Source organism: Ctenopharyngodon idella, chromosome 21 (assembly GCF_019924925.1).
Source record: "Ctenopharyngodon idella isolate HZGC_01 chromosome 21, HZGC01, whole genome shotgun sequence".
In the NCBI taxonomy this organism is placed as follows: Eukaryota; Metazoa; Chordata; class Actinopteri; order Cypriniformes; family Xenocyprididae; genus Ctenopharyngodon; species Ctenopharyngodon idella.
This window is the reverse complement of record NC_067240.1, coordinates 10,193,525-10,215,738: the sequence shown is the minus strand read 5'-3', so window position 1 is coordinate 10,215,738 and position 22,214 is coordinate 10,193,525. Positions and strand designations below refer to the sequence as shown.

The window sequence follows — 22,214 nt, the reverse complement described above, 5'->3', positions numbered from 1 at the left end:
TGAAGTTAAATCAACAGGTTCTGACTGTCTTTCTTCGTATTTCGTAGTTACTCTCTCAAATGATGTTATTTCTTCTGGTGTTTGTAACTCAATTTCTGTTGTACATTCTGTTTCGGGAGCCTCTGTTGTCATTATTGTCTCTTGTCTGGTCACTGTGAAATCTTCTGCATATTTTGTGGAAGTTGTTGGAGTCACTGGTTCATTTGTGACTGTTGACTCAATATTGTCTGAAATTAAATTAGCAGGTTCTGACTGTCTTTCTTCATATGTGGTCTCTCTACTCTCCACAGTTGTTTTGTGTTCTGGTGTTGATAAATTGATTTCTGTTGTATATTCAGTTTTAAGAGCCTCTGTTGTCATTATTGTCTCTTGTCTGGTCACCGTGAAATCTTCTGCATATTTTGTGGAAGTTGTTGGAGTCACTGGTTCATTTGTGACTGTTGACTCAATATTGTCTGAAATTAAATGAGCAGGGTTCTGACTGTCTTTCTTCATATGTGGTATCTGTTCTTTCCACAGGTGTTTTATCTTCTGGTGTCAGCATCTTGATTTCTGTTGTATATTCTGTTTCAGGATGTTCTGTTGTCATTCCTGTTTCATGGTCAGTTACTATTTCAGTATGTTCATGTTCTCTGGAAGTTGTTGGAGTCACTGGTTCATTTGTAGGTTTTGACTCTATATTGTCTGAAGTTAAATCAACAGGTTCTGACTGTCTTACTTCGTATGTCGTAGTTACTCTCTCAAATGATGTTATTTCTTCTGGTGTTGATAAGTTGATTTCTGCTGTACCTTCTGTTTCGGGAGCCTCTGTTGTCATTATTGTCTCTTGTCTGGTCACCGTGAAATCTTCTGCATATTTTGTGGAAGTTGTTGGAGTCACTGGTTCATTTGTGACTGTTGACTCAATATTGTCTGAAATTAAATTAGCAGGTTCTGACTGTCTTTCTTCATATGTGGTCTCTCTACTCTCCACAGTTGTTTTGTGTTCTGGTGTTGATAAATTGATTTCTGTTGTATATTCAGTTTTAAGAGCCTCTGTTGTCATTATTGTCTCTTGCCTGGTCACCGTGAAATCTTCTGCATATTTTGTGGAAGTTGTTGGAGTCACTGGTTCATTTGTGACTGTTGACTCAATATTGTCTGAAATTAAATGAGCAGGTTCTGACTGTCTTTCTTCATATGTGGTATCTGTTCTTTCCACAGGTGTTTTATCTTCTGGTGTTTGTAACTTGATTTCTGTTGTATATTCTGTTTCAGGATGCTCTGTAGTCATTCCTGTTTCATGGTCAGTTACTATTTCAGTATGTTCATGTTCTCTGGAAGTTGTTGGAGTCACTGGTTCATTTGTACGTTTTGACTCTATATTGTCTGAAGTTAAATCAACAGGTTCTGACTGTCTTTCTTCGTATTTCGTAGTTACTCTCTCAAATGATGTTATTTCTTCTGGTGTTTGTAACTCAATTTCTGTTGTACATTCTGTTTCGGGAGCCTCTGTTGTCATTATTGTCTCTTGTCTGGTCACTGTGAAATCTTCTGCATATTTTGTGGAAGTTGTTGGAGTCACTAGGTTCATTTGTGACTGTTGACTCAGTACTGTCTGAAATTAAATCAGCAGGTTCTGACTGTCTTTCTTCATATGTGGTCTCTCTACTCTCCACAGTTGTTTTGTGTTCTGGTGTTGATAAATTGATTTCTGTTGTATATTCAGTTTTAAGAGCCTCTGTTGTCATTATTGTCTCTTGTCCTGGTCACCGTGAAATCTTCTGCATATTTTGTGGAAGTTGTTGGAGTCACTGGTTCATTTGTGACTGTTGACTCAATATTGTCTGAAATTAAATGAGCAGGTTCTGACTGTCTTTCTTCATATGTGGTATCTGTTCTTTCCACAGGTGTTTTATCTTCTGGTGTCAGCATCTTGATTTCTGTTGTATATTCTGTTTCAGGATGTTCTGTTGTCATTCCTGTTTCATGGTCAGTTACTATTTCAGTATGTTCATGTTCTCTGGAAGTTGTTGGAGTCACTGGTTCATTTGTAGGTTTTGACTCTATATTGTCTGAAGTTAAATCAACAGGTTCTGACTGTCTTTCTTCGTATGTCGTAGTTACTCTCTCAAATGATGTTATTTCTTCTGGTGTTGATAAGTTGATTTCTGCTGTACCTTCTGTTTCGGGAGCCTCTGTTGTCATTATTGTCTCTTGTCTGGTCACTGTGAAATCTTCTGCATATTTTGTGGAAGTTGTTGGAGTCACTAGTTCATTTGTGACTGTTGACTCAGTACTGTCTGAAATTAAATCAGCAGGTTCTGACTGTCTTTCTTCATATGTGGTCTCTCTACTCTCCACAGTTGTTTTGTGTTCTGGTGTTGATAAATTGATTTCTGTTGTATATTCAGTTTTAAGAGCCTCTGTTGTCATTATTGTCTCTTGCCTGGTCACCGTGAAATCTTCTGCATATTTTGTGGAAGTTGTTGGAGTCACTGGTTCATTTGTGACTGTTGACTCAATATTGTCTGAAATTAAATGAGCAGGTTCTGACTGTCTTTCTTCATATGTGGTCTCTGTTCTTTCCACAGGTGTTTTATCTTCTGGTGTCAGCATCTTGATTTCTGTTGTATATTCTGTTTCAGGATGCTCTGTAGTCATTCCTGTTTCATGGTCAGTTACTATGTCAGTATGTTCATGTTCTCTGGAAGTTGTTGGAGTCACTGGTTCATTTGTACGTTTTGACTCTATATTGTCTGAAGTTAAATCAACAGGTTCTGACTGTCTTTCTTCGTATTTCGTAGTTACTCTCTCAAATGATGTTATTTCTTCTGGTGTTTGTAACTCAATTTCTGTTGTACATTCTGTTTCGGGAGCCTCTGTTGTCATTATTGTCTCTTGTCTGGTCACTGTGAAATCTTCTGCATATTTTGTGGAAGTTGTTGGAGTCACTGGTTCATTTGTGACTGTTGACTCAATATTGTCTGAAATTAAATTAGCAGGTTCTGACTGTCTTTCTTCATATGTGGTCTCTCTACTCTCCACAGTTGTTTTGTGTTCTGGTGTTGATAAATTGATTTCTGTTGTATATTCAGTTTTAAGAGCCTCTGTTGTCATTATTGTCTCTTGTCTGGTCACCGTGAAATCTTCTGCATATTTTGTGGAAGTTGTTGGAGTCACTGGTTCATTTGTGACTGTTGACTCAATATTGTCTGAAATTAAATGAGCAGGTTCTGACTGTCTTTCTTCATATGTGGTCTCTGTTCTTTCCACAGGTGTTTTATCTTCTGGTGTCAGCATCTTGATTTCTGTTGTATATTCTGTTTCAGGATGTTCTGTTGTCATTCCTGTTTCATGGTCAGTTACTATTTCAGTATGTTCATGTTCTCTGGAAGTTGTTGGAGTCACTGGTTCATTTGTAGGTTTTGACTCTATATTGTCTGAAGTTAAATCAACAGGTTCTGACTGTCTTACTTCGTATGTCGTAGTTACTCTCTCAAATGATGTTATTTCTTCTGGTGTTGATAAGTTGATTTCTGTTGTACCTTCTGTTTCGGGAGCCTCTGTTGTCATTATTGTCTCTTGTCTGGTCACTGTGAAATCTTCTGCATATTTTGTGGAAGTTGTTGGAGTCACTGGTTCATTTGTGACTGTTGACTCAATATTGTCTGAAATTAAATCAGCAGGTTCTGACTGTCTTTCTTCATATGTGGTCTCTGTTCTTTCCACAGGTGTTTTATCTTCTGGTGTCAGCATCTTGATTTCTGTTGTATATTCTGTTTCAGGATGCTCTGTAGTCATTCCTGTTTCATGGTCAGTTACTATGTCAGTATGTTCATGTTCTCTGGAAGTTGTTGGAGTCACTGGTTCATTTGTACGTTTTGACTCTATATTGTCTGAAGTTAAATCAACAGGTTCTGACTGTCTTTCTTCATATGTGGTATCGGTTCTTTCCACAGGTGTTTTAGCTTCTGGTGTTTGTAACTCAATTTCTGTTGTACATTCTGTTTCGGGAGCCTCTGTTGTCATTATTGTCTCTTGTCTGGTCACTGTGAAATCTTCTGCATATTTTGTGGAAGTTGTTGGAGTCACTGGTTCATTTGTGACTGTTGACTCAATATTGTCTGAAATTAAAACAGCAGGTTCTGACTGTCTTTCTTCATATGTGGTCTCTCTATTCTCCACAGTTGTTTTGTGTTCTGGTGTTGATAAATTGATTTCTGTTGTATATTCAGTTTTAAGAGCCTCTGTTGTCATTATTGTCTCTTGCCTGGTCATAGTGAAATCTTCTGACTGTCTTTCTTCATACGTGGTATCTGTTCTTTTCACAGCTGTTTTATCTTCTGGTGTTTGTAACTTGATTTCTGTTGTATATTCTGTTTCAGGATGCTCTGTAGTCATTCCTGTTTCATGGTCAGTTACTATTTCAGTATGTTCATATTCTCTGGAAGTTGTTGGAGTCACTGGTTCATTTGTAGGTTTTGACTCTATATTGTCTGAAGTTAAATCAACAGGTTCTGACTGTCTTTCTTCGTATGTCGTAGTTACTCTCTCAAATGATGTTATTTCTTCTGGTGTTGATAAGTTGATTTCTGCTGTACCTTCAGTTTTAAGAGCCTCTGTTGTCATTATTGTCTCTTGTCTGGTCACCGTGAAATCTTCTGACTGTCTTTCTTCATATGTGGTATCTGTTCTTTTCACAGCTGTTTTATCTTCTGGTGTTTGTAACTTGAATTCTGTTGTATATTCTGTTTCAGGATGTTCTGTTGTCATTCCTGTTTCATGGTCAGTTACTATTTCAGTATGTTTGTGTTCTCTGGAAGTTGTTGGAGTCACTGGTTCATTTGTAGGTTTTGACTCTATATTGTCTGAAGTTAAATCAACAGGCTCTGACTGTCTTTCTTCATATGTGGTCTCTCTACTCTCCACAGTTGTTTTGTGTTCTGGTGTTGATAAGTTGATTTCTGTTGTATATTCAGTTTTAAGAGCCTCTGTTGTCATTCTTCTGTCTTGTTCAGTTTCCATTAACTCTTCTGCATATTTTCTGGATGTGGTTGGTGTAACTAATTCATTTGTATCTTCAGTTGCAGGATATTCTGACCTTAAATCATTATATTCTGACTGTCTTTCTTCATATGTGGTTTCTTTTCTCTCCACAGGTGTTTTGTCTTCTGGTGTTTGTACCTCGATTTCAGTTGTACATTCTGTTTCATGGTCAGTTACTATTTCAGTATGTTCATGTTCTCTGGAAGTTGTTGGTGTCATTGGTTCATGTGTACCTTTTGACTCAGCATTTTCTGAAATGAAATCAGCCGGTTCTGATTGTCTTTCTTCATACGTGGTATCTGTTCTTTTCACAGCTGTTTTATCGTCTGGTGTTTGTAAGTTGATTTCTGTTGTATATTCTGTTTCAGGATGTTCTGTTGTCATTCCTGTTTCATGGTCAGTTACTATTTCAGTATGTTCGTGTTCTCTGGAAGTTGTTGGAGTCACTGGTTCATTTGCAGGTTTTGACTCTATATTGTCTGAAGTTAAATCAACAGGTTCAGATTGTCTTTCTTCATATGTGGTCTCTGTTCTTTCCACAGGTGTTTTATCTTCTGGTGTCAGCATCTTGATTTCTGTTGTATATTCTGTTTCAGGATGTTCTGTAGTCATTCCTGTTTCATGGTCAGTTACTATTTCAGTATGTTCGTGTTCTCTGGAAGTTGTTGGAGTCACTGGTTCATTTGCAGGTTTTGACTCTATATTGTCTGAAGTTAAATCAACAGGTTCAGATTGTCTTTCTTCATATGTGGTATCTGTTCTTTCCACAGGTGTTTTATCTTCTAGTGTCAGCATCTTGATTTCTGTTGTATATTCTGTTTCAGGATGTTCTGTAGTCATTCCTGTTTCATGGTCAGTTACTATTTCAGTATGTTCATGTTCTCTGGAAGTTGTTGGAGTCACTGGTTCATTTGTAGGTTTTGACTCTATATTGTCTGAAGTTAAATCAACAGGTTCTGACTGTCTTACTTCGTATGTCGTAGTTACTCTCTCAAATGATGTTATTTCTTCTGGTGTTGATAAGTTGATTTCTGCTGTACCTTCTGTTTCGGGAGCCTCTGTTGTCATTATTGTCTCTTGTCTGGTCACTGTGAAATCTTCTGCATATTTTGTGGAAGTTTTTGGAGTCACTGGTTCATTTGTGACTGTTGACTCAGTATTGTCTGAAATTAAATCAGCAGGTTCTGACTGTCTTTCTTCATATGTGGTCTCTCTACTCTCCACAGTTGTTTTGTGTTCTGGTGTTGATAAATTGATTTCTGTTGTATATTCAGTTTTAAGAGCCTCAGTTGTCATTATTGTCTCTTGTCTGGTCACCGTGAAATCTTCTGCATATTTTGTGGAAGTTGTTGGAGTCACTGGTTCATTTGTGACTGTTGACTCAATATTGTCTGAAATTAAATCAGCAGGTTCTGACTGTCTTTCTTCATATGTGGTATCTGTTCTTTCCACAGGTGTTTTATCTTCTGGTGTCAGCATCTTGATTTCTGTTGTATATTCTGTTTCAGGATGTTCTGTTGCCATTCCTGTTTCATGGTCAGTTACTATTTCAGTATGTTCATGTTCTCTGGAAGTTGTTGGAGTCACTGGTTCATTTGTACGTTTTGACTCTATATTGTCTGAAGTTAAATCAACAGGTTCTGACTGTCTTTCTTCGTATGTCGTAGTTACTCTCTCAAATGATGTTATTTCTTCTGGTGTTTGTAACTCAGTCTCTGTTGTACATTCTGTTTCGGGAGCCTCTGTTGTCATTATTGTCTCTTGTCTGGTCACTGTGAAATCTTCTGCATATTTTGTGGAAGTTGTTGGAGTCACTGGTTCATTTGTGACTGTTGACTCAATATTGTCTGAAATTAAATCAACATGTTCTGACTGTCTTTCTTCGTATGTGGTCTCTCTACTCTCCACAGTTGTTTTGTGTTCTGGTGTTGATAAGTTGATTTCTGTTGTATATTCAGTTTTAAGAGCCTCTGTTGTCATTCTTCTGTCTTGTTCAGTTTCCATTAACTCTTCTGCATATTTTCTGGATGTGGTTGGTGTAACTAATTCATTTGTACCTTCAGTTGCAGGATATTCTGACCTTAAATCATTATATTCTGACTGTCTTTCTTCATATGTGGTTTCTTTTCTCTCCACAGGTGTTTTGTCTTCTGGTGTTTGTACCTCGATTTCAGTTGTACATTCTGTTTCATGGTCAGTTACTATTTCAGTATGTTCATGTTCTCTGGAAGTTGTTGGTGTCATTGGTTCATGTGTACCTTTTGACTCAGCATTTTCTGAAATGAAATCAGCCGGTTCTGATTGTCTTTCTTCATACGTGGTATCTGTTCTTTTTACAGCTGTTTTATCGTCTGGTGTTTGTAAGTTGATTTCTGTTGTATATTCTGTTTCAGGATGTTCTGTTGTCATTCCTGTTTCATGGTCAGTTACTATTTCAGTATGTTCGTGTTCTCTGGAAGTTGTTGGAGTCACTGGTTCATTTGTAGGTTTTGACTCTATATTGTCTGAAGTTAAATCAACAGGTTTTGACTGTCTTACTTCATATGTCGTAGTTACTCTCTGAAATGATGTTATTTCTTCTGGTGTTTGTAACTCAATTTCTGTTGTACATTCTGTTTCAGGAGCCTCTGTTGTCATTATTGTCTCTTGTCTGGTCACCGTGAAATCTTCTGCATATTTTGTGGAAGTTGTTGGAGTCACTGGTTCATTTGTGACTGTTGACTCAATATTGTCTGAAATTAAATCAACAGGTTCTGACTGTCTTTCTTCATATGTGGTTTCTTTTCTCTCCACATATGTTTTATCTTCTGGCGTTTGTAACTCGATTTCAGTTGTACATTCTGTTTCATGGTCAGTTACTATTTCAGTATGTTCATGTTCTCTGGAAGTTGTTGGAGTCACTGGTTCATTTGTACCTTTTGACTCAGCATTTTCTGAAATGAAATCAGCCGGTTCTGATTGTCTTTCTTCATACGTGGTATCTGTTCTTTTCACAGCTGTTTTATCGTCTGGTGTTTGTAAGTTGATTTCTGTTGTATATTCTGTTTCAGGATGTTCTGTTGTCATTCCTGTTTCATGGTCAGTTACTATTTCAGTATGTTCGTGTTCTCTGGAAGTTGTTGGAGTCACTGGTTCATTTGCAGGTTTTGACTCTATATTGTCTGAAGTTAAATCAACAGGTTCAGATTGTCTTTCTTCATATGTGGTATCTGTTCTTTCCACAGGTGTTTTATCTTCTAGTGTCAGCATCTTGATTTCTGTTGTATATTCTGTTTCAGGATGTTCTGTAGTCATTCCTGTTTCATGGTCAGTTACTATTTCAGTATGTTCATGTTCTCTGGAAGTTGTTGGAGTCACTGGTTCATTTGTAGGTTTTGACTCTATATTGTCTGAAGTTAAATCAACAGGTTCTGACTGTCTTACTTCGTATGTCGTAGTTACTCTCTCAAATGATGTTATTTCTTCTGGTGTTGATAAGTTGATTTCTGCTGTACCTTCTGTTTCGGAGCCTCTGTTGTCATTATTGTCTCTTGTCTGGTCACTGTGAAATCTTCTGCATATTTTGTGGAAGTTTTTGGAGTCACTGGTTCATTTGTGACTGTTGACTCAGTATTGTCTGAAATTAAATCAGCAGGTTCTGACTGTCTTTCTTCATATGTGGTCTCTCTACTCTCCACAGTTGTTTTGTGTTCTGGTGTTGATAAATTGATTTCTGTTGTATATTCAGTTTTAAGAGCCTCAGTTGTCATTATTGTCTCTTGTCTGGTCACCGTGAAATCTTCTGCATATTTTGTGGAAGTTGTTGGAGTCACTGGTTCATTTGTGACTGTTGACTCAATATTGTCTGAAATTAAATCAGCAGGTTCTGACTGTCTTTCTTCATATGTGGTATCTGTTCTTTCCACAGGTGTTTTATCTTCTGGTGTCAGCATCTTGATTTCTGTTGTATATTCTGTTTCAGGATGTTCTGTTGCCATTCCTGTTTCATGGTCAGTTACTATGTCAGTATGTTCATGTTCTCTGGAAGTTGTTGGAGTCACTGGTTCATTTGTACGTTTTGACTCTATATTGTCTGAAGTTAAATCAATAGGTTCTGACTGTCTTTCTTCGTATGTCGTAGTTACTCTCTCAAATGATGTTATTTCTTCTGGTGTTTGTAACTCAGTCTCTGTTGTACATTCTGTTTCGGGAGCCTCTGTTGTCATTATTGTCTCTTGTCTGGTCACTGTGAAATCTTCTGCATATTTTGTGGAAGTTGTTGGAGTCACTGGTTCATTTGTGACTGTTGACTCAATATTGTCTGAAATTAAATCAACATGTTCTGACTGTCTTTCTTCGTATGTGGTCTCTCTACTCTCCACAGTTGTTTTGCGTTCTGGTGTTGATAAGTTGATTTCTGTTGTATATTCAGTTTTAAGAGCCTCTGTTGTCATTCTTCTGTCTTGTTCAGTTTCCATTAACTCTTCTGCATATTTTCTGGATGTGGTTGGTGTAACTAATTCATTTGTACCTTCAGTTGCAGGATATTCTGACCTTAAATCATTATATTCTGACTGTCTTTCTTCATATGTGGTATCTGTTCTTTTCACAGCTGTTTTATCTTCTGGTGTCTGTAACTTGATTTCTGTTGTATATTCTGTTTCAGGATGCTCTGTAGTCATTCCTGTTTCATGGTCAGTTACTAATTCAGTATGTTCATGTTCTCTGGAAGTTGTTGGAGTCACTGGTTCTTTTGTACGTTTTGACTCTATATTGTCTGAAGTTAAATCAACAGGTTCTGACTGTCTTTCTTCGTATGTCGTAGTTACTCTCTCAAATGATGTTATTTCTTCTGGTGTTTGTAACTCAGTTTCTGTTGTACATTCTGTTTCGGGAGCCTCTGTTGTCATTATTGTCTCTTGTCTGGTCACTGTGAAATCTGCATATTTTGTGGAAGTTGTTGGAGTCACTGGTTCATTTGTGACTGTTGACTCAATATTGTCTGAAATTAAATCAGCAGGTTCTGACTGTCTTTCTTCATATGTGGTCTCTCTACTCTCCACAGTTGTTTTGTGTTCTGGTGTTGATAAGTTGATTTCTGTTGTATATTCAGTTTTAAGAGCCTCTGTTGTCATTCTTCTGTCTTGTTCAGTTTCCATTAACTCTTCTGCATATTTTCTGGATGTGGTTGGTGTAACTAATTCATTTGTACCTTCAGTTGCAGGATATTCTGACCTTAAATCATTATATTCTGACTGTCTTTCTTCATATGTGGTTTCTTTTCTCTCCACAGGTGTTTTGTCTTCTGGTGTTTGTACCTCGATTTCAGTTGTACATTCTGTTTCATGGTCAGTTACTATTTCAGTATGTTCATGTTCTCTGGAAGTTGTTGGTTCATGTGTACCTTTTGACTCAGCATTTTCTGAAATGAAATCAGCCGGTTCTGATTGTCTTTCTTCATACGTGGTATCTGTTCTTTTCACAGCTGTTTTATCGTCTGGTGTTTGTAAGTTGATTTCTGTTGTATATTCTGTTTCAGGATGTTCTGTTGTCATTCCTGTTTCATGGTCAGTTACTATGTCAGTATGTTCATGTTCTCTGGAAGTTGTTGGAGTCACTGGTTCATTTGTAGGTTTTGACTCTATATTGTCTGAAGTTAAATCAACAGGTTTTGACTGTCTTACTTCATATGTCGTAGTTACTCTCTGAAATGATGTTATTTCTTCTGGTGTTGATAAATTGATTTCTGTTGTATATTCAGTTTTAAGAGCCTCTGTTGTCATTATTGTCTTTTGTCTGGTCACCGTGAAATCTTCTGCATATTTTGTGGAAGTTGTTGGAGTCACTGGTTCATTTGTGACTGTTGACTCAATATTGTCTGAAATTAAATCAACAGGTTCTGACTGTCTTTCTTCATATGTGGTTTCTTTTCTCTCCACATATGTTTTATCTTCTGGCGTTTGTAACTCGATTTCAGTTGTACATTCTGTTTCATGGTCAGTTACTATTTCAGTATGTTCATGTTCTCTGGAAGTTGTTGGAGTCACTGGTTCATTTGTACCTTTTGACTCAGCATTTTCTGAAATGAAATCAGCCGGTTCTGATTGTCTTTCTTCATACGTGGTATCTGTTCTCTCCACAGGTGTTTGTAACTTGATTTCTGTTGTCAGTCCTGTTTCATGTTCAGTCAGTATGACAGTATGTTCATGTTCTCTGAAAGTTGGTGATGTCACTGGTTCATTTTTGCCTTCAGTTGCAAGATCTCCTGACCTTAAATCATCATATTCCGACTGTCTTTCTTCATATGTTGTATCTGTTCTCACCAACGGTGTTTTATTTTCTGATGTTTGTAACTTGATTTCTGTAGTCATTCCTGTTTCATGGTCAGTTACAATTTCAGTATGTTCATGTTCTCTGGAAGTTGTTGGAGTCACTGGTTCTTTTGTATGTTTTGACTCTATATTGTCTGAAGTTAAATCAACAGGTTCTGACTGTCTTTCTTCATATGTGGTATCGGTTCTTTCCACAGGTGTTTTAGCTTCTGGTGTTTGTAACTCAATTTCTGTTGTACATTCTGTTTCGGGAGCCTCTGTTGTCATTATTGTCTCTTGTCTGGTCACTGTGAAATCTTCTGCATATTTTGTGGATGTTGTTGGAGTCACTGGTTCATTTGTAGGTTTTGACTCTATATTGTCTGAAGTTAAATCAACAGGTTCTGACTGTCTTTCTTCATATGTCGTAGTTACTCTCTCCAATGATGTTATTTCTTCTGGTGTTGATAAGTTGATTTCCGTTGTACATTCTGTGTCAAGAGCCTCTGTTGTCATTCTTCTTTCTTGTTCAGTTTTTATTAAATCTTCTGCATATTTTCTGGAAGTTGTTGGTGTAGCTAATTCATTACCTTCAGTTGCTACATCTTCAGACCTTAAATCACTATCTGTTCTCTCCACAGGTGTTTTAGCTTCTGGTGTTTGTAACTTGATTTCTGTTGTCATTCCTGTTTCATGTTCAGTCACTATTTCAGTATGTTCATGTTCTCTGGAAGTTGTTGGAGTCACTGGTTCATTTGTGACTGTTGATCCAATATTGTCTGAAATGAAATCAACAGGTTCAGACTGTCTGCCTACATAAGTGGTATCTGTTCTCTCCACAGTTGTTTTATCTTCTGGTGTTAATAACCTTTTTTCTGTTTCGGGAAGCTCTGTTGTCATTCCAGTCTTTTTTCCTTCCTCTCTGGAGGTGGTTGGTGTCTCAGGTTTATTTGTTCGGGGTTCTTTTGTCATTAAAATGTCAGGTTGACTTGTAACCAAAATCAGCTTCTCTGTTGCCAATGCTGTCCAGTGCTTTGTTTGCTCAGCATATTGTTTTTTGTTTGTATGTTTTATATCAGATACAGTGTTTCCTTTTTCTGATGTTGTTAATCCAATTCCACTGAAGCTTGCCTGGTGTTTTTGGCCATCATTTGTGGTTTCCTGAACTGCTGCCACTGCTGGCCTGATTTCTTTGCTCCCCAAAGATGTTTTCTTCTCACTTCCTTCGTTTTCTGCTGACAGTCTCTCCAGTTTTGTTGTACAATCTGTTTCAGTCACCACTGTTGTAATTTCCATCTGTTGTTTTGTAAGTGTGACTGTATTTACATATTTTCTGGAGGTGGCTGAATTTTCTGATTCACTTGTTTTCATTTCAAGATGTTCTGTACTCAACAGAAAATCATTAGCTCTTTCTGTCTCGGAGCGCTCTGTTACGCTTGATTCTGTTGTTTTATCATCTACATTATGTGGTTTTGCAACAGTTTGACTGAATGACTCGGTCGAAGTCACCTTGTTATCACCTGCTTTATATTCATCATCTGTTATGACAAATATTGGACTTGGATTCCATTTGCTTCTTCTTTGCCTAAACATTTTCAGTGAATCTTGTTTTCTATGTTTTAAGTCATTTGCTGATGCCCTGATACTGTTTTGAACTGAGGCGTTTGTTAGCATTTCATCTGTCGCTAACATCTTAGCATCTGACTTATCCTCTAATGTAGCTGTGCTGTCCTTTGCTTGGAAAATGTCTTCTTTTCTGAGAAGTCTCATTCCTAAGAACTGCAATATTTTTTCCATATGGACAACAGCATCATTACTGGAATTGGATGCAATTTTCATATCACTTTCCGCAAAATCATTCATTTTGATTTCTGCTCCTTGGTGGTGTTGTGAATATCTTGTAGACTGGTGTATGGGACAGATGGTTGAAGCCTTTTGATTATAAAATATTCTCAACCGTGTGGCAGATGGGAAAGTATTCCTTAGCATCTTAGCTAGATCTGACACCTGTTTCCAAAAACTTCTTTCAGGGGCATCTTCAAAAGCGTTCCCTGGAAATCCATCTGTGCTTTGAAATGAATAATGGTCACTAGTCCAGTAAGTGGGATTTTCCTTCAATTGCTTGATCAGTTTTGTGACGGGTTTTCTTTTAACATGGAATACACCAATTATAAGACAAGTTTTTGAAGTAATACCTTGTTTAGATGAATGTATCTTCCCCCTTAGCAAGCTCCTTATAATCTGTACAAAAAATTTGAAAATATAGCGAGAGTTGGAATCTTTTCTCAACGGAATTAGTGCAGCATTGTGGAAAAACTTAAGTAAACAGTCTCTTGTTAATAGATGGCTTGTAAGTACTGGGATTCTTAGTATTATTAGGATAATATAATATAGCATACATTATATCAAAACCAACTTTAAAATGAATAAATGTTTTCAGTCCGCATTTTAGATAAAGTTTGTAATTGCAGACCTCAACAGACAAAGTGCTAAATGTCGAACGTTCCTAATTACTGTTCTCTCAAACAAAAAACTTTCAAAATGTAACGAAAATTGAAAATATTTAATCTCCTAATTGCACTAAAAGAAAAGCTATTCAAATAAATATAATGCTAAATTGCTATTTTCAATAATGAAATATTGTAAAACATTATACCTTACCTTTGGTGGTAAAACTGCAGTCTTTACGTTCTCTTTATGATGTCCTCTGTAAACCCAAGTGCATGGCATATGATTGATCCTGCGCACTTCTGCAATGTAGACACACTTTACTATAAAGCATCTGCACATGTAGCCATGTTTTTTAAGAGAAGACTGAAGCCGAGCCCAATCCTGGCACAGTATTTCTTGACATGGAGTCTTAAATGTTTTCTGCAGTTGTAAAGGCATAGGAACTACAGTAAGCAGAGCCAAAAGCAACCACCATAACTTCATCACTCCATAGGCTCCAGCAACGTTTCATTTACTGCTTCAGACTGTTAAACAGGACGGTCACATCATTTCCTTATCACTATTTAATTTGAGTCTCTGAGTTTTACTACATACATATGATAAGACACAAGATGTTCACTGTAGCTGCAACTGGTGACTGTAATGATATCCGTACCATCACCTTCCTAACCCTTTAAAGGAATTACAGTCCCAGCTTATTTTAATGTGGACATTTATTGTAGGCCATGCAAACTAAGCACAGAACTACCAAGTACAATTACTGAGACACACACACATAACAAAATTAATCCTAACTAATTCACTTTTTAATTGTAATTTTATGAAGAGTATCATTATCAACATAACTAATGCTGTGAAAATAACCTTCAATCATTATTAAATGTTAAAGTCATGGCAATTAGCCATACACAGATTCCATACTTGCCCACCGTGGCACCGCCCCAATTGCTTTTTTACAGAAATAAAAACCATTTAGTTCAGTTGGACATCGGATGCTACAGTTATAAATATATAATATATATACAGTTATAAGCATCTGCTCCGAACACAGCACGAGCTGCAGAGTCGCAGCACAGTGCAGCAGGAGTCAGATTTCACTTATCACGTGACAAGAGTAAGGAGAGATGACTGACAAAACAATGGTGGGGGTATTTGTTGCGCAACAGATCCTAAGCGTCATTAACAAGTAGGGCTGCGCAATTAATCAAAATTAAACCGCACGCGATTTGGCAAAGGCTGAGGATTATTTTATGCGCAGCTTGTCAGAGCTGTACGGCTCTGTCATCAGTAGTAAATGCTTCTCCATCTGAAAGCCAGAGGGCGCTCTTGCGCAGAAACTCCAAATATGCCCTGCCGCAGAAGTAGATAACACACGTCAGTCCAGGAAATCCCTATGGGCATCATACTATTGCTGTAGCTGAATAAACAGAAGATTAAAATGCTTTGATTGATTAAACATGACTAATAAACACACGACTGCCTTATTCTTTGTAAGAAGCCACATCATCTCACAGAACTGTTGTTATGAAGTGAGTTTGGAGTAAAAACATGTTATTAAATGTTGTCTTTTGTTGGACAAGATGTTAATAAATGCTAAGATTTTTGACGCGTTATAATCACATTTAAAGCCAAATCGTTTAAGCGCAATTTCAATGTTATTTTTTTAATCGTGCGATTAATTGTGCAGCCCTATCAACAAGTATCTTATCTTGTAAAATGTGTGATTTTGAAAGCAAAAGTGGATTCAAAAGTGATTTCAATATCCTGCATATTGATAGTGGTGCTTCATTATTTGTATATAGCTCACCATGACATCCCTAATCACGACCCATTTTAATTTTGTAATTTGGCTTTTTTTTTTTCTTTTCTTTAGAATAACTTCACAAATAATTAATTCAACCATTTTAAGGCAAGGATTAAGACAAATTCAATGATGAATCAATGTATTATTTAGAGAATGTATTTATTTAGAGGTATGTTTGTTCCCCTTATACAGCAGGAACTCATCCATGTAGCAGAACACATTAAGTCACCAAGGCTCTGCTGATTCCATAGCAGAAGAGTTCCAAACTTCCACTGGAATTATTATCAGCACAAAAACTGTGCGACGGGAGCTTCATGGACTGGGTTTACATAGCCGAGCAGTTGTATGCATGTCTCACATCACCAAGTACAATGCCAAGCGTTGGATGGAATGATATAAAGCACACCGAAGCTAACACAGTGCAGTGCTTCCATGTTTTACGTCAGAACACTAGCTCAGTATTAGCCGACGCTGTTCACGTGAGCAGCACAATGCATTCGTGTGGTGCTGACACAGGAGCCGGCCAATACGGCATTCTGATGTAGAACCCGGAAGCACTGCACTGTTTTTACTATGTGAACAGCGTAGGAGACTGACAGGGAAGAGAAGAAATTGTTGAATAAATTTATTTTGATTTTGTTTTGAACACAAAAAGTATTCTCATCACTTCATAACATTAAGGTTTAACCATAGTCACATGGACTATTTTAACAATGTCTTTACTACCTTTCTGGGCAGTGAAAGTGGTCCTTTCAGTCTATAGGGAGGTCAGAAAGCTCTCAGATTTGTGTTCTGAAGATGAACAAAGGTCTTCTGGGTTTGGAATGACATGAGGGTGAGTAATTAATGACAGAAATGACAGAAATTTAATTTTTGGGTGAACTAACCCTTTAAAGTTTCTTTTTTTCTTTACACATTGGGGAGAGAAATTTCAGGGTAAGAAAATCTTACACAATGTTGCCTCAAGTAAATTTATTGTTTTTTTAAGGATGTTGTGTATATATACATTTACAAACAGGGTAAAAAAAAAATGATTAAGAACATGATTTTTGACGTTATTAGATGGCTATGATATAAATGATTGGGCTCCTCTGACTTTTCAAAGGAATAATTTGCTATAAATAAATACATATATGAACAGCACAATAAAGTCATCTAAATTCATCAAGTTTCCTTTGGTAAAATTGCCCTTGACGTTTAATCTTGCCGTTAAAATAGTAAAAATGATCATTCTCCTCGTCACTGAGTTCAACACCGTTTTGTGGCTTTTGTGTGGTATATTTTCTGTGATTAATGATTTCATATAGTTGAAAGGGGCTCTGAGAATGGTCGTCCGACCTGACATTACGTGGTTTGCTAGTGACAGACAAATACAAGAGCGGTGAAGGGGTGGTGTAGTTTACATTGTCTAACATCATCTTTTCAAGGCATCTCTTCAAACCGGTGCTAGTACGATGAATGAGTGCAGAGCACAGGTCTGTAATCATATCTGTTGTTAGGGGAGGTTTGCTGTTTTTTGTATTTTGTGTAAAGTCATGTTTTGCTTCTTTGATTTGCATTGTTGTTGCCATCACACATGGCATTGCAGTGTCTTGGTAGTCTTCTATCTTTTCAGCTTCAGAAAAGCTGTCTGGAATTTTCTCTAAGCTGTTCAGGTTTAAAGGTCCCATGTTTTGATGATTTAAGAGGGTTTGCATGGGTTTGGCCAAAAAGACTCCAGAAAGGATCTCGACCAGTTGCTTCACCGCCAGCCATTTCCACTTACATTTCTCCTGAATTTTTTGGACAACTGCTCCTTCAAAACTAAGCCCCTTTGTGTTTGTGTGGCGGTATGCGATCCAGCGAATGTAGACTGTGTTCTGCCAGTTCCCTACTGGCATGTATTTTGCACTGGGATTAAACACACCACTTAAAATATATGTGGTTGATGGGGAGGATCTTGAGGTGACTTGAGGTGGGAGTGAGTGCACCTTTCCTCCGAGCAGATCATCAACAACCTGTCAACAACAATGGCAGAAATAAGAAGTGTGAATTTAAAAAAAAAAAAAAAAAAAAACTAGACAGACCTTCTCGTCACTAACAAGTTTTCTTTTTGTGCTCTTTTGCGTGTGTGTGTTTAACAAGGATTGTACTTAACAAGGATTGTATTATTAAATTAATAATTCATTCATTATGAAATATTCAGTGAGCAAGGATATTGAAATGTTTCTTTTTGTTCACTTGATCCTGCTTTGAATTCCACTTTAAATATGCAAATCGGATTCTTTTTTAAATGCTGACTATACACTGTAAAAAAATATTTTCAAGATTTATCAACATTTTTCTTTTGTCAAATCAACTCAGATAATTAAAGTTGTTCAGATAACATAAAATCTTGAGTTTTTGTTGATTAAACCAATCGCCTTCATTGCATTAACTCAAATTTTAATTTTAATGAACTCAAAATTAAGGTAACTTACTTTTTTAAGTTAAACCAACAATTAATTTTTAGTGTATGCAGCTATCTGCCAAAAGACAGATATTTTCATAAACTATTTATAGAAAATACTTCAAATTAAAATTTAGCCAAATCTTGCTTGTATAGAATAAGAAAGGAGTTGTAAATTCATGAAAGTGAATTAATGATTTTAAACATATGAAATGTGTTATTTGACATACATAACTGCAGAACTTTTTTGAAAGACTTTTTTTTTATTATTATCATTCAAGACAGTTTATCAGAGGATAAAAACAAGACCTTACCGATGGTGATATATACCAAGTCTTGATATTCTTCAAGAGATCCTGCTCTGACAATTCAGAGAACCCTATATGGTCTATTTTATATGCCCAAACAAATGGCACATGTTTTAAGGTTGGAAAAATAGCAATGGAAATACATTTTTCTTCATGGCATCTACAACAAAAGTCCACAGAAGCTTTTTTAAGAAGCAGTCGAAGAGGAACCCATCCCTTGTAAAAGTTTCCTTCACAATGGCTCCACTTTTCGTTGCGGTGATCTGGCTGAAATATCGCACCCCACACATACAAGCACATTGAGGTGAAGCCGAGGAGCCTTTGTAGCCTCATCGTGGCTCTTTCTCAGCAGCTGTGTGGAAGCAGTTGAGCTTATGCGACAAGCTCTTATCTTTGTTTGATATCTGGCACTCGTGCCTTACACATGACACATGGTGTCCTACCATAGGACACTAGTCTTTGACAAGAGAAACCTAACTATGCAAAGTGTTTTTGTTATATATAAATATATGAATGTATTAGGGTCCTGTAAACTATAATTAAACGAACAAAGCACTAGTGACATCAATTGCTCTACAGTAATGCTTTGCCTCAACTAGTATGTCACAAGTAACGATAGGTTCATGGCCCGGGTTATATTCCCGAAAAATGCACCGACTGATACAATGTATATGTCTAACAGGACTGTTATTTTTTTCCTTTCAAAATGAAAGGTCTTTCTGAGCACGTGACAGAAAGAAGTGTGCATTGACATTTGCATGTCGTCATTATGAATGCGTGCAGATGATCTGTATTCAAAGGCTTGCAGGTCTCTGACGCACTTGATATCTGACCTGAACCCAGCAAAGAAAGCACACCTGATACTCTGTACCAGCGGAGGTAGGAATTATGTTATTCTGCTAGATTTGGAACGCACATATATAGACCAAATACATTTAGTCTTTTTAGTTTTCTTCACACTTGTGCTAACAGAAAAATACAAACATTTGAATTGTTAGTGACCCTAAAAAGAATGAAAATTATGTTTGATTAAAATTTGATTCAGAGCCACAGCTTTTAATAATGACCATATGAACACCGTATTTGATCAGAGAGGTATTGTTTCTTTCAGTTTGTGATCAAAGAGGACGACAACAGCACAAAAGAAAGAACGTACTTTCATTTTATAGGTACCCTTTGCTTCGCAATCAAAGTAAAATATCACTTATAACAGAAAAGAAAGTGGGTAGTGTGAGGACAAATAACAAAGAGAAACTGATGGAAATAATCAAAGCATACACTTCAGTTATAGTCTGGAAGATGTCAAAGAATGGAAGCCAATCTATCTCACAGATGGAGGTCAGACCCTCATCAGCAGTGGTCTGCAGATGGGGTCCTTCCCATGACATCCTTGTTTGCACTCCTTATTGTGATGGTTGCGTAACGTAAAGTCTAAAGTCACTGCTGAGTCAGCAGTGACTTTTAGGTCTTATATAATTGCTATTATATCATGTTTTTAGAAGCTCAACTTCTAAATATGATCATTTAAAACTTTCATTCTTGTTTTCATGATTATGAAGACATTGTTTCACTCAGTAGCGGCTCCTGGCCATAAATTTAGGTAGGGCAGATTCTGGGTCTTAGCGCTAGTTTATGCTAAACATTTTGCAAGCTTTATATACTAATTGCTGAACACATCAGACACACTTGTGTTAGAATTCTAATGTCCTTGCGTTATTCATGCTCTAGGTGGCTCTAATGATGATTACAGACTTTAGTACACACCACAAACGCACAGAATGTCCTCTTAGAATTGCCTTAATGTAGTATTTATTGCGTCCGAATGTTGTTTTAGAATGTTACAAGTTATGTAGGAATTCCAGTGAGGGGGGAAAAAAAATCATGTCTATTCTCAAAGAAGCATAAAACAAACACAACAGAACTACGTTATTGTATATAAAAGCTATACACATGAGCACTCATTCATCGTAACGTTACTAGCACCGGTTTGAAGAGATGCCTTGAAAAGATTATGTTAGACAAAGTAAACTACACTTCACCGCTCTTGTATTTGTCTGTCACTAGCAATTAATTGAACGCTACACACATAGAACTAACTAGTTACTGACCTGATGCAGAAACAAGCGGACTATCGTCTTGGTCTGGAGCGAGGTTTACGTAAAGTGTGTTTACCTAACGTGAAAATGAGCGGGGCAGCCAGAAATATGCCCCAAATAGCTCTCTATGAGAGTGCGCTGCAGTTCCATATTTCACCACAGAATACATTGGAAATCTGTGGGGCGCTGTAGAGCTAGGGAGGGCTCCGAGACCATCTGCCCCACTTAGTATCATGAATACATGCCTGCCGAAGCCATGCGCTTCATTTTAATATGTCCTGCTCACTTTACGACTTAAAATAGTCTAGAAAATCCGAAAAATATTTGTTGCAGAATGCTGACCACATTTATAATTTATTATTAATTCAGTGTATATAGAGGTCTATGTTTGGATTAATATTTTGGTAGGGCTCTGCCCCACCTGCCCTTGCAGACGGTGCCGCGGCTGGTTTCACTAATGAGGGGTCACAAAAACTAAACTGAATAAGTTTTATTGTTTCGGTACTTAATAAGTCAATCAAATATTCAAATGTTTATGTTTATTATGTGATGCTAGAGTTGTGCAAAATTAATAATTTAATGAGTTGGAATTTAAATAAGTCTATCTATCTATCTATCTATCTATATATCTATCATTTGTACATTCCATTCATTCATCCATCCATCCATTCATCTACCATTCTGTCTATTTATCTTTGTCTGTTAGGCGTATAAACCTTCAAAGTTTTTTCAAAAAAGTCTTTGTCAAGTTGACATTCAAAGTTGTCTTGACAAACTTCGCTTTTGTAGTTAAAAAAAATAGATCAGTTATATGCAGTTTTACTTACATATTTACTTTAATTCTACTTCCTTGCATTCAAATTTGAATCACTATCCTGCATACTGTTTGCCACCTCAAATTCAGGAACTGAATTGGAATTTAAAAGGCATTCTCAGTTCAATTCTAAAATCCTGATTGACGCTGTACTTGCACTGTACTGCTGATGCTGTTATATTTTATGTTTGCATTACACATTTGTATTCTACTATCATCAGGCATATTGAAGAAAATGGGCAACAAAAGCACTAAAATGAAGGTGTTAAACAGGAGCAGCAGGAATGTGCGAGCCTTTATAAGCAAAGAGAAGCTGGATGTTGAAGCCTTCATTACAAAATACACCGGCCAAGATGCGGACTTCCTGGACATCCTGATGCCACATTCTGTAATGAAGTTCTGCTTTCGACTCGACGTCCAAAGCTACCGTATCCTAGTTTCTGAAAACGGTGAGCTTCCTTGGGAAGAGAACCAGTACATTTCACTGTTTATTGAGGATGAGGATGATAAGGAAGTCTGTATTAAGCATATTTGTCTCTGCATGCCTTTACCTTCTGTAACGTCCATTTTAATATATGATATATGATCAGTTACAGACTATGTCTGTTTATCATTGCCTCCAGAATGTGACATAACCGTCTTCCTTTGTTGTATTCCACCATTTTGTTTTATATCTCTTGGGTAAATGCATCCGTATTTGTTCCTTTTCAAAATGAGTAAATAAATATATCTGAACAATGTAGATCTTTGTACATCTTGTGTTTTGAAAGCAGAAAGAACATTTCATGACCATGAAAACACGCCATGAGACTTTTGGCAGACTCAGTTTTGTGGTCTGAGAAGATGGAAATCTCTTTAATTTGATAAGTGAGTAAATGGCCAGTGGTATTTGAATGAAGCAAGCACACTGTCATTCCCTTACATGAGTCATTTCATGAAAATGTGAGTACAGTAAGTGACTGGCAGATGAAGGTAAAACGTTGTACTTTCATTAT

At 36.9% G+C, this 22,214-nt stretch overlaps 1 protein-coding gene across 1 annotated transcript; it reads right to left on the bottom strand.

Moving 5' to 3' along the window:
• Positions 1-16,360: 16,360 nt before the first annotated feature.
• On the bottom strand, positions 16,361-18,641 carry LOC127504130 (uncharacterized). The gene is made up of 2 exons (XM_051878569.1): positions 18,316-18,641; positions 16,361-17,570 (listed from the first exon to the last, which is right to left on the bottom strand). The coding sequence occupies exons 1-2, from the start codon at positions 18,607-18,609 to the stop codon at positions 16,725-16,727; spliced, it is 1,140 nt and encodes a 379-aa protein (XP_051734529.1). The 5' UTR covers positions 18,610-18,641; the 3' UTR covers positions 16,361-16,724.
• Between the last annotated feature and the right edge of the window lie 3,573 nt (positions 18,642-22,214).

Coding starts and splice junctions, on each gene's coding strand:
- LOC127504130 (XM_051878569.1), bottom strand. CDS start 18,609: ATGTGCTTGTATGTGTGGGGTGCGATATTTCAGCCAGATCACCGCAAC. Junction 17,571..18,315: donor CTTGGTATATATCACCATCG/GTAAGGTCTTGT, acceptor TGTTGTTGACAG/GTTGTTGATGATCTGCTCGG.